General features: G+C 30.3%; 1 protein-coding gene across 1 annotated transcript; it reads left to right on the top strand.

Annotated features, from left to right (window-relative positions):
- Nucleotides 1-5504: 5504 nt before the first annotated feature.
- On the top strand, nt 5505-6760 carry LOC111614529. The gene is made up of 2 exons (XM_023355902.1): nt 5505-5623; nt 5692-6760. The coding sequence occupies exons 1-2, from the start codon at nt 5586-5588 to the stop codon at nt 6758-6760; spliced, it is 1107 nt and encodes a 368-aa protein (XP_023211670.1). The 5' UTR covers nt 5505-5585.
- The last annotated feature ends 9612 nt before the right edge of the window (nt 6761-16372 follow it).

Genomic DNA, 16372 nt, shown 5'->3' with positions numbered 1-16372 from the left:
CAAAACAAAAATATTATCCAATGTAGAATAACTAGCTTGAAATCCTGCCTGATTTTCATGCAATATATTTTTAACTTCTAACCATCTAGTCAGTCTTTTATACAAAATAGTACAAAACAATTTAGAAACACATGATGATAACCAGATGCCTCTATAATTACCAGGAACATCCTTCCTACCATTCTTAAAAATCGGAATTAAAATACTTGTCTTCCAAGACTCCGGTATTATCCCAGTATCAAAAATCTTTGAGAAAAGACTCAAAAGATTTGGTCTCAATGTCTCAAAATTCCAGAATTCCATTGGGATTTCGTCAAAACCTGGAGCTTTATTTGGTTTATACCTCCTCGGAGCAAAGTTAAGCTCACTTATAGAAAATTCATGGTCCAAAACTTCATCATACCAATTCCTACAATAATTAAAAATCGAAATTACCGCAAAATAAGGGTCCAAGGAACCAACTAAATTGAAAAAGTGATGAAACTAATCATCAATAGGAATAAAGCTGAAATTACAAGACTTGGCCTGCTTAACGTGTCGAAAATAGTTCCAAAAAAGTCTGTTATCTTTCCTAAAACAGTTGTGAATTTTACCAGCAAATAATTTTTTTTTCGCAATGCACAACCGCTTCGCCGAACTTCGTAACATAACAAAACGCAAATGATCATTAGAATTATTATTCTTCCTAAAAAATCTCCAAACTCTATTCCTAGCACTAATTAACATCCTACAGTCCGAATCGAACCATGAAAAAAAATTCCCATGTCTCCTGATATTAAATCCACACTTACAGGCCAAACTAAAAAGACAATTACTTAAGTCTTCCATTGAATCAAACTTATTTGTGGTACATATTTTGTCGCGTCAGGCCGATTCTTGTCTCTGGTGATGAGTAAATTAATTTCGTAAGTCTCACCTGACCGTCTTGCTCGTACTCCAGGTTCCCGTCGTATCTTCAACCAAAAAAAGTTCACCAAGTTTGTCTTTTTGATTTTATTTACACAAAAACCAACAAACATTCTATATACAATGATTCGATAGGAAAGAGCGTCCCGCTCTATGTTCTCGCGCCTTTTTGGAACTTAACACCCCCGTCTTGGTGTTGCCAACTATCTAAAAATATTAAACATTAAATATTAACAATAAAAAAACTATTAAATCCGCCCGCCATCTAGCGGGATGGACGGGTCATCCTCCCACCTTTGATTTTGTTAGGCAAAATCAAATCAAACTTAAATTTAAACCCAACAAACACATACAGTATAAATTGAATGAGTTCAAATCAGTTTATAAATTTAACCGATTGGGAGTCTTTAGGGGTCTGCCCCTTTTCGAGACTCGATACTTCTCAGATGAGTTTGTCACATCACTTCCTGCAGTCTTGTCACGAAATTCTTCTTGCTTTTCATCCCCCGAAGAAATCTCCAAGGGGTACAATTTCCTAACAGGACGGATGAGAAATCCAACCTGTGTTTTTAATTTTACTACTCTCACCAATCCATCTTTACCTGGATAGATCTCGACAACTTTCGCCAGAGGCCAATCAAGTCGTTTTTGGTTGTCATGCCCAACCAAGACGATATCTCCCACAGCAATCATTTTAGTGCCCTTGGCTAACCCCCTCGGGTTTTGCAATTGCGCCAGGTACTCAATTCGAAATCTATTTCGTAAATCTTTTCTCAATTTGCATAAATAACGGAATGTATTCCCAAGATTGACCTTTTCCATGTGATCTAAATCGGAAAGTCCAGTTTCCTTTACTCCTTGCAGAAACATATTAGAAGTCAACGGAATTAAATCTTCAGTATCTTCCGAGAGAGTAGTAAGTGGTCGAAAGTTCATCAAACCCTCTACCTCACAGATAATTGTGTAGAGTTCTTCGTAAGTTAACGAAGCTCTTCCCAAAATTCTCCTCATAATCTGCTTTACACATCCTACCAACCTTTCCCACCAGCCACCCCACCATGGCGAAGCTGGAGGAATGGACTTCCAGGTAATGTCCTGAACAAGAATTTCATCTTTAATTTTTTTAAGTTCAGCCTCAGAGAAAATTTTAGCGGCACCAACAAAATTTGTACCGTTATCACTATAAATGACAGAAGGGCGTCCTCTTCTTGCCACAATCGTCTGAATGTTTGCAGGAACGCCTTCGTTGACAGAGACGTCAACAACTCGAGATGCACAGCCCTGTACACTGCACAGGTATACAGGACAATCCAACACTTCTGCTTATCCCTCAAGTACAGTGGACCAGCTAGATCAACGCCAATAATCTCGAATGGTGCGGCATCTCTTATGCGATCTACAGGCAACGGCGGAGATTCAGGGTGGGCTGGAGACACAGCAAATCTTCGACACCTAGAGCATCGCAGTGTGGTAAGCCGGATATATTTTCTGCACCTTAGTATCCAGTATTTCTCACGCAGATGATTCATTAAAATTTGAACACCAGCGTGGTTTAATTCTCTGTGTTTCCACTCTATTAAGATTTACACAAAAGATGAATCTAGTAAGGCATCTTCAAATTCATACGGGAGAAAAACCATAACACTCCGATTATTGTTTACAAAAGTTTGCTTACAAGTACAGTTTGAATTTTCACATCAAATGCCATAGCGAAGAGATTCTTAATTAATATAAATATTGTAAAACTGTGAAATTTGAAAGAAATAATATAATTTCCAACGTTGCTGTTTATTCATTTCCTACATTATCTACTTGACAATATAACAAAATAAAAATTATAGTGTAAAAAACACACACATTTACTCCAACGGGACTCGAAAAAATAACTATGTCAACATGAAACAAACGCTCCCAGACCACACCACCTACCACATTGTCCACAATGTAAATTATAATGGTGTTACTGATTGTGAAGTGACTTAAATGTCATGCTGTTACTCGTAAGTACGTAATGGTCCACTTAGTTATATACTAATTTTTTAAATACGTATACGTGAGATCACAGTAAATACACGTATAAAGCCAGTTTTAATGTTGGATATACGGAATATACAAGTAATGCAATTAAAAAATTAAATGCTCCTACAGACAGGCGGTGACGTAAAGTTATGTGGCATCTGCAGCCAATTAGCATGATGAGTTCTTTCTACTTGTAAGCGCGTGTTCTACGACGTCATACTCGAGAGTTCAGTGCGGAAACGAGCCGAAAAAATGGCGGTTCCAGAGGTGCAGAGTCGGTAAGTAGTTGTATTGTTTTCTGTTTATAGCTTTTCTATATGTGTGGGCTCAAAATAATTTTACGTGTTTTGCCATTAACTATCGTATGTGTATCTTTTATAAAAAACTTAAGAAAGAAAGCGATGCTGTGTTTCTTTCGAGAGCTTAAAATATAACGTGATAAATAACATAAGTTGATTTTTTGTCTGTTATTTGTACTTATTTCATCACATATGTTTGCGTCAAATGAATATACTCTTAGTGAATTTTTATATATAAATTTTCTAGAATATTTAAAATAAAAGTATTAAATTAATTAAAGTTTCAATTGGTTTACAGGAGACAATGACTAAGCAAAACTTCACAAAAAGCTTATTCCCTTGTGTAAATAACCGTCTGTTTACAATGTTTGAACTCGAAAAATAGACTCTTTCACTTTTAGGAGTGAAAGGGTTTAAGTACCTTAAAATTTCCCTTCTCTTAGTGAAATTATTTTCGGTGTCTAAAGTTTGAGTTAATAAGTTTTGTTTAATTTTCAATATACAAATGATTAATACTCATTTTTTTCTACAAGATTTAATTCGGGTAATTCAGTGTTTGTCGACATGTAAATCGCGAATCCCTGTTTCATCAACTAGTAGGTAGGACTTTGAGTTGTAAAATGTAAAAGCGGTATTTATTTGTTAAAGGCAGTTGAATGAATGAAAGAAAATAAATTACATTTTGTACAGAGATTTGATTAAAATTAATTTGATGCCAATATTTTTAATAATATATTTTGTTTGTAATTATTCATATTAAGATCGAAATGTTTTAAAACAATAGATCTAAAACGTGGTATATCAGAACTTTATAAACGTTATTTGTTCTATGATTACAAGTTTCACATGAAAGTACCAAATAACATTACATAGAAATTCACTTAATCAACCGGTTTATTATTTATCGGTCTACAAAGCGGGAGAAATCATATTCAGAATAAATATATAAGTTCAACAATGTTACGTTATACACTCTTTTCCCTCATAAGCGACGAGGAACCACATGATGCCACCCGGCATAGAATAGCCACAAGCAATGTGACTCGACGCGCTAGGTGGCCCATCAACTAATAACTTATCAGTTATAGGCTTTTTCTTTTTTCAGTTTGTAATGTAAACCTGTAATTGTGCTTTGTGTGAATGAATAACCCACACGGTGACAAAATTTAATTTTTAATTAATTACGGGGCGTCGATGTTCGTTTATTTGGAACATACGAAATAAGTGTCAATGAAAAAAAGTCTTACTGTTATTAAAAGTAAGATGTAATTGTTAATTCTTTGTAAAATTACACATTCGTGAGTTGTTTTTGGGTCGAGAAAAAATCTCCAGCTTACACCTTTTAACGAACTTGTTTAATTACTTTTTACAATGGATCTTGATGGATTAACGTAATTCTTATTTTCAAGTTTTAAGCTTGTATAACAAAATAATGGAAAATTACGGGAATAGATAGAAAAACAATTATTGTTCGTGGAGAATTACAAAATAATTGCCTAATAATAACTTATTAAAACTTATAAATATTAATTAAAAATTATATAGGCCTATATGAAATTTACTTTAAGTATGAATCAATTTATATTTGATATATATAAATCTTAAAATTAGCTTTTATATTATAATATTTAAATGCAATTTTATAATGTTATTTATTTATCAAAATACAAATGATTTATTTTTATAATTAAAAAATTATAAATGAGTTTTGATATTTAACTTGATATAGCTAATAAATTAGTACATGTATTACTATATTATTAAACCAATGTTTACTTATACAATATAATCTAACAATAATTTAAATGTTATAATATGCTAATGCTAATAAATGGAGAAATATTATAATGCTTATTGGTTTAAGACAAAATATTTTATCATTACATTAAGAAATAAAGATTTTTAAGCTTCAAAAGCTCTTAAGTATAGAATGCTTATTCAAGAAATAAAATTAATAAATTAGAATCAAGAGTTAAGTTAAAATCTTAGTATGACAATAAATAAGACCAATTATGTACGATATCTCCTAGGAAATAAAACTTGAATTTTGATGGTTTCGCGATAATCAAGATAATAAGCTAATACAAAAATTTTAATATTTATTTTTAAAATATTAGTCATGCATTTATTGTTCATACACCATTGTCTGAAATACTACAAGTAACGTACAGTACAACAGAGATGTTTGTTCGAAAGTAATAATAAATACCTTTTTTGTTGTTTAGGATTTCTTCGAGTGAGATACAAATCCAAAACGAAAAAAACGAATAAATTATTATATCAGAAGCTGAGTTAAATAAAGTCCTTAACAGGCAATTGGAACATCATATTACAGATTTTGAAAATTTTAAAGTACTGTTTATGCCTTTTCCAATAGAAATCATCAGACAATTCGTTACGTAAGTTTTTCACGATACTTACCTTTCATTATCATTATCATAAATTATAATTTATATTTTTTAAACAGTTATGTACAGACGGACGATCCCGGATTGACCTCTATTACACACGCATTCGATCTGTATTATCTGAGTTTAAGATACGAGTTGGACGATTTAAGAAAGAAATGCAGATCATTTATCATTCGGAAAATAAAACTGGATACTGTCTGTGCAATTCACGATTTTGCATGTGAGATCGGTGATCTGTTCATAATTTATTTTTGCTGGGTAGCTTTCGACCAATACGGAGGAAAACTATTTACAACAGTCGACTTTATGTGCTGTAAAATTGCAACAATTGATAGACTGCTATCTCGAGCGATATATGAATCTGTCAGTGAATTGCGTTTACTCGGAGCCGTGTATCAGTGGAGCATAGAAGTTAAAAGAATATTGGGCGCATACAACTTCAATTCAATAAATGAAGAATCGAAAAGGATTGTAATAAGAAATGTTATGAAGCCATTTATCAGAAAAGTCAGATTTCTTGCCATTAATGAAGACGAATTGCGATCTTGTGTTTTTACAATGAACTTGTTAAACGAAGTAGAAAAGAGTCATATCTGGCGTGCTTTTAAGACTGTTAATTATTCTTTTTATCCCAGTTACTTCAGTCGAGAAACAAACACTAGAAGCGGAATGATTTATTGTAGCTTGTTCTCGTACATAAATCGTGGAAATCCAAACGGAGAGATGAAAGGTTGCATATATTTTAGCAGCGAAGTAGTTGTAAAAGAAGATTGTTTCGTCACGGCCCTTCGATTTCCGGTGAAGCTTGGCGAAAGTTTTCCAATGTGCGTAAACGCTTATATTAACAATTTGGACAACGAGTATTTTACGTTTGAAACCGTTTGCAATAAAGACGGAGTAGCAAATCTTCTAACGAAGTTGTATCTAGAAAAATATTGGTCAATTCGTTTCTTTGCTTTCTTTTACCGCGGTGAATATGTCCAACCCCATATCGACTTTTCACCTGAACTGAGTAACTTTGTGAGCGACGGAGGAACAGATACCAGGAAATTTGAAGACAAAATTCTAATCGGTGACAGAAACCTTATGAATAATATTTACTTTTCGGTTGATTTATATTTTTGAGGTCAAAAGTTTTCCTGGAAAGAAGTGAAATCTGAACGAGAATATAATTATTTCTTGCTGTATCACTAAAATTTCCGCAAAATGTGTGTGTACATGAATGAGATAATAAATTTATTGGATTTACAGTACACAAAATTTAAACATAAAGTGCTTATTAATGTAATTTTTCTTTCTGAAATGTAAATTGTCATTAGTCGAGTTATTTATAATTCAAAATTTAGTATTTGCAAATATATCATTATCAAGAACGTTTATAATTGTCAGCATTTGAATGATAATTAAGTGCGTGATTTTATTTTTTATTGCAGTAGATGTTTGAGAAACAAATATAATTACAATGTTATAGCATTAATCTTTTCTTTCTTCATGTTAATGACGATAAAAATATGAAAAGTTAAGAAGAATTTTTGTCTGAATGTAAGAGCTATTCGATATTCACATTTGATTAGACAAAAATAAAAAGTAGTAATAAGAAATTTTTATGTATTTTTATAAAAATTTTAGATACAGATAATAAAATTTTCAATTTATAAATCATACATTTTTGAAGTTATATTGAATTATTTCAACAGAAGTTCTTATATTTAAATTACTATTTTTCCTTAAATGTAAAATTTATGTTATCTGATGTTCCTCAATTATCAATTCAATTTATTAAAAAATAAACAAATTAGTTTTCTATTATTAAACGTTAAATTCTTGAATAAAATTTTAATATAAATATTAGAATAGCTGTAAATCACTTTTTATAAAAAATATTCAATTGCACAGAGCATGATTACTTTGGTGTCCCGACTACGAAAAACCCAAAATTTAATATTTCGTATAAAGCGCACAATATAAATTTAATATAAATTAAGTGATTTGTAAAAAATCATGTTTTCAATTGTTTTATTGTTTAAATCATATATATTTATGGTTTTCTGAGGTAGGTAAAGGTCTGATTTACTTTTAACACTTCTTTTCAGAGTAGCGAATAAGTGAACCTATTTTTCGTATCAATTATGCAGCAACCATATAATCAAAAACGAGATCCTATACGTTAATTTTTCTCAATTAATTAACTTTTTCACCATTTTATATACTGGTATAGAAGACAGTGATTTCATAATCAACAGTTTTTGCATTATTTGTTATGGTTTAATGCTCGTATTACAAAATGCATAATTTAAAGTCGTTTAATTTTTAGTAGTAATTTCAATACAAAAATGTATAAAAATAATTTTTCCTCAATTTTCACCTCGTTATTTTTCTTTCTTCCATTTATCTCCTTAAACAATATTCTGCAATATTCAGGCAAACTCATCTTAGATTCGCCTGGTGAAAAAGAATAGGGCCCGACATATTTTTATAAAAATAGCCGACGAAAAATTTCTGTAGTTCTTCGACTGTCTGAGTGCCCCGAAATAGTTACCTCTGCGATGCGCTCATATTAATATTTATAAGATAACACTTACCACAATAAATTCTGGAGCTTGATCAAGTGTAACTGCATCTACATCCTAAAATTTCAAATTTATAAATTTAGTAGCTTACTTGGCGTTCCCCAAGATTATGAAAGAAAGTTGAAAATATAATAAATTATTAATTTTACAAAAATTCTGTTTAAAAAAAAATATATCCGAGTCCTTAAATGAAATAATTTGAATTTAATACCAGAAACAATACTTTTCACAGTATAACCTGGAAATGTAAAGATGCCTTCAGGAAGTCGTCGGAGTAAATTAATATATAATTTGCATTGAACAGGTTGTGATGGCCCAGCTCATGACTCATTTTAAGAACATTATCAGAATTTTTAAAACTACGCGGGAATAATGTCCTTAGAAAAAGCGAGTTTAATAATAAGAAATTATTAGAATTAAGAAAGTACCATTTAGAAATGAAACTACCCGAGTTGTTAGATGTGAAAAATTAATTACTTATATAGTGTGTATGGTGTAACACTTTCCACCCAGGCAGGTGAGGGCATAAGTTTGACACAGATCCTACTACAGGTCTTGAGTGTCGTTCCCTTCTCTTACTCATCTGACTAATTCCATTGATGTTATATGGCTAACACCTTACCGATCGCTCTGGTAGCCGATAAATAAAGTGTCATCCATATTCCGTTAAGAGTAATGATATACGCTATTTTTTACGAGTCTGTTTTCCCGAATTACATTATTTATCGAATATTTTAATCGCTGTTATTATACGATAATTTTCAGTGTATTCACTCCCAACAAAGAAAAACGAATAAAGCTACACATGACTGATATGCATACTTCTCGTTGCCATCAAGAAAATGATCTTTTTCGGGAAAGTCGATTCATAAAAAAACAGGGCATTTTGTATAAAGTGACATAGTTCACGAAAGGAATACATTCCCTAAAAGCTCGAGTTGTTTGTTCGTCACAAATAATGCAAACAGGATTAAAAATGTACACAAAACACTTTTTTTCTATTCGTTTAATCACAAATAAAATGTTATCAAACACACGTATTAAGGCAAACATCCACGTTTGCTTTAATACGTGATAAATGAAAAACAAAACAAAAACATTATAACCCGCATGAGCAGAAAAAGTGTGTTTTTAATGATTCAGAATGTGCTAATATTTGTTAAAAATGACACTTTACGTATCTATGTAAAACGTCTCTGTAATCTAAAATTATGGTAGACGGTCTGACAGCAAATTTTCGGTTAGGAACTATGATTTTATTCTCAAATTATATTTCATATGCATTTCAGGTTGGTGCAATATATCCCACCCCTCCTCATTGTCATAAGCATATAAAACTTGTACAAGAAAGAACAACACATCCGTAACACCAACACGTTATACAACAATTAGCCTCTAAAACACTCAGTAAGTATAGAGTATTGTACATGCTCGAAGAGTTATTGAAGTGTCTAAGATCATAGTATTAGGCCTACATTATCATGTTAAAATATATGGTATCATACATAAATTCTGATCTATAATTCACAAAATTCCAAAAAAAATAAAAATAAAAAACATCAAATATTGTGAACACTTTACTTAATATAAAATAACTACATTTATAATTATTGCTAAGGGACCTGTATTTCATTGATGTTTTTATAAATAACTAGAAACTATTTTTTGTCAACGAATAAGATACAACGCGGTTTTTAATTAATTAATGGACGTAGGATTAAACCAATAAACAAAGGAAAGTGTGTCTTAATTTGTTTACAGTAGGTACCAACTTACGATAAATACACTGTAGACCTATAATGAAAGTATGAAGTATACACGGTTGACCGAAATCATTTAAAAACGAAAAGATCCTTTGCTCGCCCGTATAAGACAATTTAGGTTTTTGAAGCAGTAAAAAATGAATAAATACTAGTATTATATACGAGTAAATACGGTACAATATTTGTTGAAAATACTCAGAATTAAAAAATGTACTTACCACGCTCCTGTAATTCCACCCATCGTAAATGGAGCGAACGAATGTCTCTGTTACCGCTAAAGCTCGAAATCCGTTAATGTGTACATTACCTACCTAATCTGCAGATTAACTAGGGTGATCCGTTAAAGCTGCGAAAATTATTCCATTTCTCAAATTACCTAGATAATCTGCAGATTATCTAGGTAATTTGAGAAATGGAATAATTTTCGCAGCTTTAACGGATCACCCTAGTTAATCTGCAGATTAGGTAGGTAATGTACACATTAACGGATTTCGAGCTTTAGCGGTAACAGAGACATTCGTTCGCTCCATTTACGATGGGTGGAATTACAGGAGCGTGGTAAGTACATTTTTTAATTCTGAGTATTTTCAACAAATATTGTACCGTATTTACTCGTATATAATACTAGTATTTATTCATTTTTTACTGCTTCAAAAACCTAAATTGTCTTATACGGGCGAGCAAAGGATCTTTTCGTTTTTAAATGATTTCGGTCAACCGTGTATACTTCATACTTTCATTATAGGTCTACAGTGTATTTATCGTAAGTTGGTACCTACTGTAAACAAATTAAGACACACTTTCCTTTGTTTATTGGTTTAATCCTACGTCCATTAATTAATTAAAAACCGCGTTGTATCTTATTCGTTGACAAAAAATAGTTTCTAGTTATTTATAAAAACATCAATGAAATACAGGTCCCTTAGCAATAATTATAAATGTAGTTATTTTATATTAAGTAAAGTGTTCACAATATTTGATGTTTTTTATTTTTATTTTTTTTGGAATTTTGTGAATTATAGATCAGAATTTATGTNTGTAAATATTAGTGTGTGTTTTTTAATGCTAATGTAATGTATACCGGTAATACTAATACTTTTGTTTTCAAAAAATCGTACTTCAACAACACCACAGATTTAAACTGAGACCATCTACTTAGTATAACTAGCGGATAATTACAGAACGATTCCGTAGCCGTAGTTTTTTTTACCACGATATGTCGCTACTTGGTGAGATGAAGCAGCTCCACATGCGTAATTTTACGTTACTGTATGTTGTGACGCCACTGAACTACGTGTCGAAACGCAATCGATGTAAATACACTACAGTCAGAATTAATTTATTACAAACAATATTTGCAATAGTTCGTTTCTTGAACAACAAATTTGTCTTTTGTCTGATAATAAATGTTTATGTTGTACCTTTAAAACAGGACTATTCTTCATTATTTTTATTAAAATATTTTAAATTAAACAGTATATTATAAAAGTTATTGTAAAGAATGTGTAAACTTTCCTTCTTAAATTCTTTTAATCTCATAATTTTCCTGCTGAATTTTCAACCTCTTAGTCGGAATTTCTGATTATTTTTGTATTATTTAATAAAATTATTCATTGCTATTTAAAAATAATTTAAATGTTTTATATTAAAAAATTTGTAATATTTTATTTTACAATTAACGTTTATCTTTGAAATGTTCTACAAAACCAAACTCAATTTTCTTCATAAGCATCCTCGTTTTGTTTTCACGAGATTTTTAAAAAACTTAACCCTGGCCAATACCAAGTGTTAAGTGTATCTTGTGTAATTTAAGTACAGTCTTTTGAATTGGTAGTTTATTGTGAATTTTCATCGCATAGTGGCTTTTGGTCAATTTTACAGCCTGTACAATAACATGTAAAAAAAAGATAAAAATAGACCGTGTTATCGCGATATCGCAAAAAAATAGGAGCGCCAGAGTAATGAAGAAAGAAGCAATACGGTGTCTTCATTCTATTTCTAAATAATTAGAAAGTGAATAAAAAGAATCATGTTATATATTATTTTGGTTTTATTGAAAATTATCGTATAATAACGGCGATTGAAATAATCGATAGATAATGTAATTCGGGAAAACAGACTTGTAAGAAATAGCGATATTTTAAAAATTACACGAGTTTGATTATGTCTTTTGTAGCCAGAAAAAATGGCGGCTCAGTGTTTTAATACATATCAGTTACACTTTGTTTAAAAGTATGAATGATTTAAAAGCAACCACTTAAAGTTGTCGTTGTTTACATCGATTGAAATATGAAATAATTATTTCTCAAATTCTGTTAGAAAGAAGTTACAGATTAATCAAAAGAATCTCTGTGTGACGGGATGCCGCGAAAAATATTCATTTTATATGCATTTTTATACTAAATGATAAATGGATATTATTAAACATGAGATAAGAAAGGTCTTATTGTCGCGATATTGAAAATATATTGGGAAGCGCTAAATTTCTGTGGAAAAATGCGGTATTTTATTTATTTCTGCTAATAATGACAGGTAATTAACCTGCTTCGACATAAATGCAATATACAATTACTTAAGGCAATATATTTAATTTACGTTTTTTTTTTGTTTTCTCTTCTTTTGTGTGCAGAAGCAATGTAATCAAAATCTGAATATTCGCAATTTAACTAAATGGCAAAATAACTTATTGGTATAAAGAAGACGTTTAGTATTATAACGATTCAAAATTACAGTTTGATAACAGCGTTTGAAATAAATTAGAAATAACATTGTTAATGAAAATTGTATTAACATCTTTCGCTTTTCTGCATGCGAACAATGTTACGAAACGAAAGAGTTAAGATATTCGTATCAATTGAAAAATGTCAATTATAACTACAGTCAAACAAAAAAATCTGCTTGATTTGAGTTAATCTAAAAATTGATTTTCTCAGCCAAGCCTAAAAATATTTATGAAATAATGAATCATATCGATAATTAATATAACCAATATGAAGTTTGTTTCACCAACTTCGTCTTTTTCAGAAAATAGTTAAAATTCTTTAACCTTTAAGGTATTCATTTGTTTTTCAGTAATTGCTTTAACTTTATTAAGAGAAAAGTAATAGTTTTCACTTCTAAGAATTTATTGGTTTCACAAATTGGCTTGACAGTTAAATGGTGTAATGTACAGGTTTTATCAAAAAATGAGGTTTTATTGAACACGTTATTTTCTATAGCGTAATTTATTGTTTTTACAATATAAATTGTTCTGTTTAAAATAACTCTATACATTAAATTAAAAAAACACGGCTACATTATTAATGAAAGAATCATTACTTGCACTTCTAGATGCAATGTATCAATTTAATTTTATCACACATTTCGTTGAATTTCTTTAGTTCGTGAAAATAGTATCAACGTTTAAAATGTAAATAAAATAATAACCGAATTAGTTTAAAATTTACATAAAATGCTGAAAACTTCTTGAAATTACAAATGTAATTTACAAATTTATATTGTTTTATAAATTATATATGAAAAATTAAATCTAAAACAATATAACAGTAATATATCGTGAAATACGTTAATTATAATGAGAGATCATAATCATCAGTTGGCTATTATTATTATTATTATTATAAAATATATCGGTCCTAAAACGTTTCGATAACGAAAAGTTTCTATTTTCTATTTAATGCTATCAGCTGAGTATTGTGATTAAAAAGGCACGTCGTAAATTATCATAAACCGATTTCACTGTACATATAAATTATGTAACCAATAATAAGGTAAATATAAGTCAAACTTGCAACAAAGATAAATTCTTTGCTTCAGTCATTTCCTTTCGTCGTTCACGCCATTCACAGTTCATAAAAATCACAAAAACTTACGGAAGAAATGAAATAAAGCAAAGGATTTATCTTTGCTAAAAGTTGTACTTATATTTATTGTATTTTTTATTAAACGTAAATAACCGTCGGCCATGTTCGATTCTATTACGTAGAGATTATTTTCTGGATGGTAAATATTCTGTTTTTCGTAAGGTTAATCGATGTCAACATTTACAGTTTACGAGTTAAGAATATGTACGAAAAAAGTGCTTTAGAAGCGTCAATAGTAAATGCATTGATATCGAGTTATCTGTCGTTCCAATACAATATTTTCAAGAGGAAGAAAACTCGCGTAATTAATCATTGATAACTCTACATCACTGATAACACGGTATCAACCTGTCAAGAGATGTGGCTTTTATTTTAATCGAATTTATAAAAAATGCAAACCTATGAAATTTAAATCAGTAATTATTCCTTTTAAATTATTAGTAAATACGTACTGTTTGAAGATATTTGAATTTTAAAGATCCTGCAAATCTGACATCAGTTATTAAGATTAAAATTATATTAAAGTATATTATTAAAACAATATTATTAAAAAATATAGCTATAAGCGATTTTATTAGTCAAGAATCATTAATATTTGGTGCTAAGTCTGCACTAATTAACTATTTCAATTTCGTATTTCCTAGAACAGTTTCACCTGAAATGTTTCAAAGTAAATATTCGTTTATAAATGTAATTACGTAAGGTATGTTTTTTATTTTATTCGCTAATGTAGTGAATACATAACGAAATTTATTAAATTTAGTGAATATTTACTAAATATAAAGTAGGGAGTAAACTAAAGTTTCCTTGTTTTCCATACCTCGTCCTCAAACATAACTGAAACGTTCTGATTTATGTTTTGGCTGTATCGTAAGATCACATATTCCTTTTGTATTATAGAAAAAATATGCCATTCGTGTTAACTAATCGAAAATACTCTGAGGGTGACATCACTTAGTTTTTAATCAGTAATGAAAGTATTAATAACTGTATCTCATTTATTTTTCAGATTTTTCAACACTTGTGTTAAGTAGTGCCAAATATCGTTTGTACATTAAAATTTCTTCGTGTTAACAATTGTAAACATTTTAAGATATCATTAAATTGAAAGTTAATGCTACAGTTAATTATTTTTTCTGAATGTCTAATTTTTACATTTTTTTCTTTAAGGAGACAGCCAACATTTCTCTTGAAAAATTTCTTCCAAAAATAACAAGTTTTGAAGCAGAAACTAAATATTTAAATCTGAAAAAAAAACGAATTTGATATTGTGAAGTAATTACTTCCAGGCTATGCAAAAGTAACTTTTACTGCATTTCTTTGCAGTAATTAACCCGTCGGCACGCGCGTGCTCTGTCAAATAGAAATTACGCGCGCTCAGTCAATTAAGCACCAAATTAAAAAATTAATTAATAAAAATTTAGCGTCGAAAAACGGGTATTTTTACTTTAATCCAGTTTTACGATATGTTTGTAGTCGAATTTAGTCAAAAAACTTTAATTTTGTTATAATTTTGTTGATGATTTTAATTTTTTAATAATTAGCATAAATTACAAAGTGTCGTGTTTCATCTTCGCTCCCGTTCAAGTTTATAGTCCCAGATACGCGCCGATGTTTGTTTTTACTTCTACTGGTGTTTTGGCTTTTATTTCATCTTCGTTCGTTTCGGTTACAGACGATGGAGAGACGGACGTCACATGATCGCTTACCTCACTTTTTACCACAGAAATTACCGTACTTTGAAAGTTTTATTTTTTTTCTCGATTTTAGTTATTATTAGCTAACATTTTTTGACAGATTCTCGTATATATGTGTTTTCTGAAGATGCAGATAGTTTTTTTTATTAAGTTTTACGAATTTATGTTTTTTTATTCGCATTTTATATATAAAATATAAGTAAATTCAAAAATTAATTAAATGTTAGCAGAAATGCTACTCTTTAAACACGATGTGTGTTAGAGTACTATTGCGAATAGATATAGTCAATTATTTTGTAAACACATTTGTTATTTTAATTTGGTTAATGTCCGGATACGTGGACTGTCATGGTGGCAGTTCCTGTTTCAGCTTCCCCGCGTTTCTTTATGCAGCGAGAGTGTAGCGAAATGACATCACGAGCAGTGTTGGCCAATTAGAAACCAGTTTCAGTGTGTTCGCTGTAATGCACTTCTCGAGCGCTGCATAAAGAAACATGGGGAAAGTAAGTTTGTTTTTTTTACCACTAGAGGAATTAGTCATATTTTTCCCGTCATTTTCATTTAAATCGTATTATCATTATATATTTTGACAGCCAACATTTTAAGGCTTATTTGTTAAAAATTAATGTTGCAACGAATAGTATATTTGGCCAAATTATTCAGCTTGATTAACACACATACAAAAATTGGCACGCAAATCGCATTATGGCAAGGACCCTGCTCTCCATTGCCCCTCTGTCACTATGCTTCATCAATCGTGTTAATTCTTGACAGTTGTAGCAGACAGACAAGAGTGTTGTGGCAGTATGTGATAAATGATGATATCAAATGTGAATAACAATAA

Source organism: Centruroides sculpturatus, unplaced genomic scaffold (assembly GCF_000671375.1).
Source record: "Centruroides sculpturatus isolate CEXI.00-Female unplaced genomic scaffold, Cexi_2.0 scaffold2164, whole genome shotgun sequence".
In the NCBI taxonomy this organism is placed as follows: Eukaryota; Metazoa; Arthropoda; class Arachnida; order Scorpiones; family Buthidae; genus Centruroides; species Centruroides sculpturatus.
The sequence above is the reverse complement of the archived record's forward strand: the minus strand, read 5'-3'. Positions and strand labels throughout refer to the sequence as shown.

Coding starts and splice junctions, on each gene's coding strand:
- LOC111614529 (XM_023355902.1), top strand. CDS start 5,586: ATGCCTTTTCCAATAGAAATCATCAGACAATTCGTTAC. Junction 5,624..5,691: donor ATCATCAGACAATTCGTTAC/GTAAGTTTTTCA, acceptor TTTTTTAAACAG/TTATGTACAGACGGACGATC.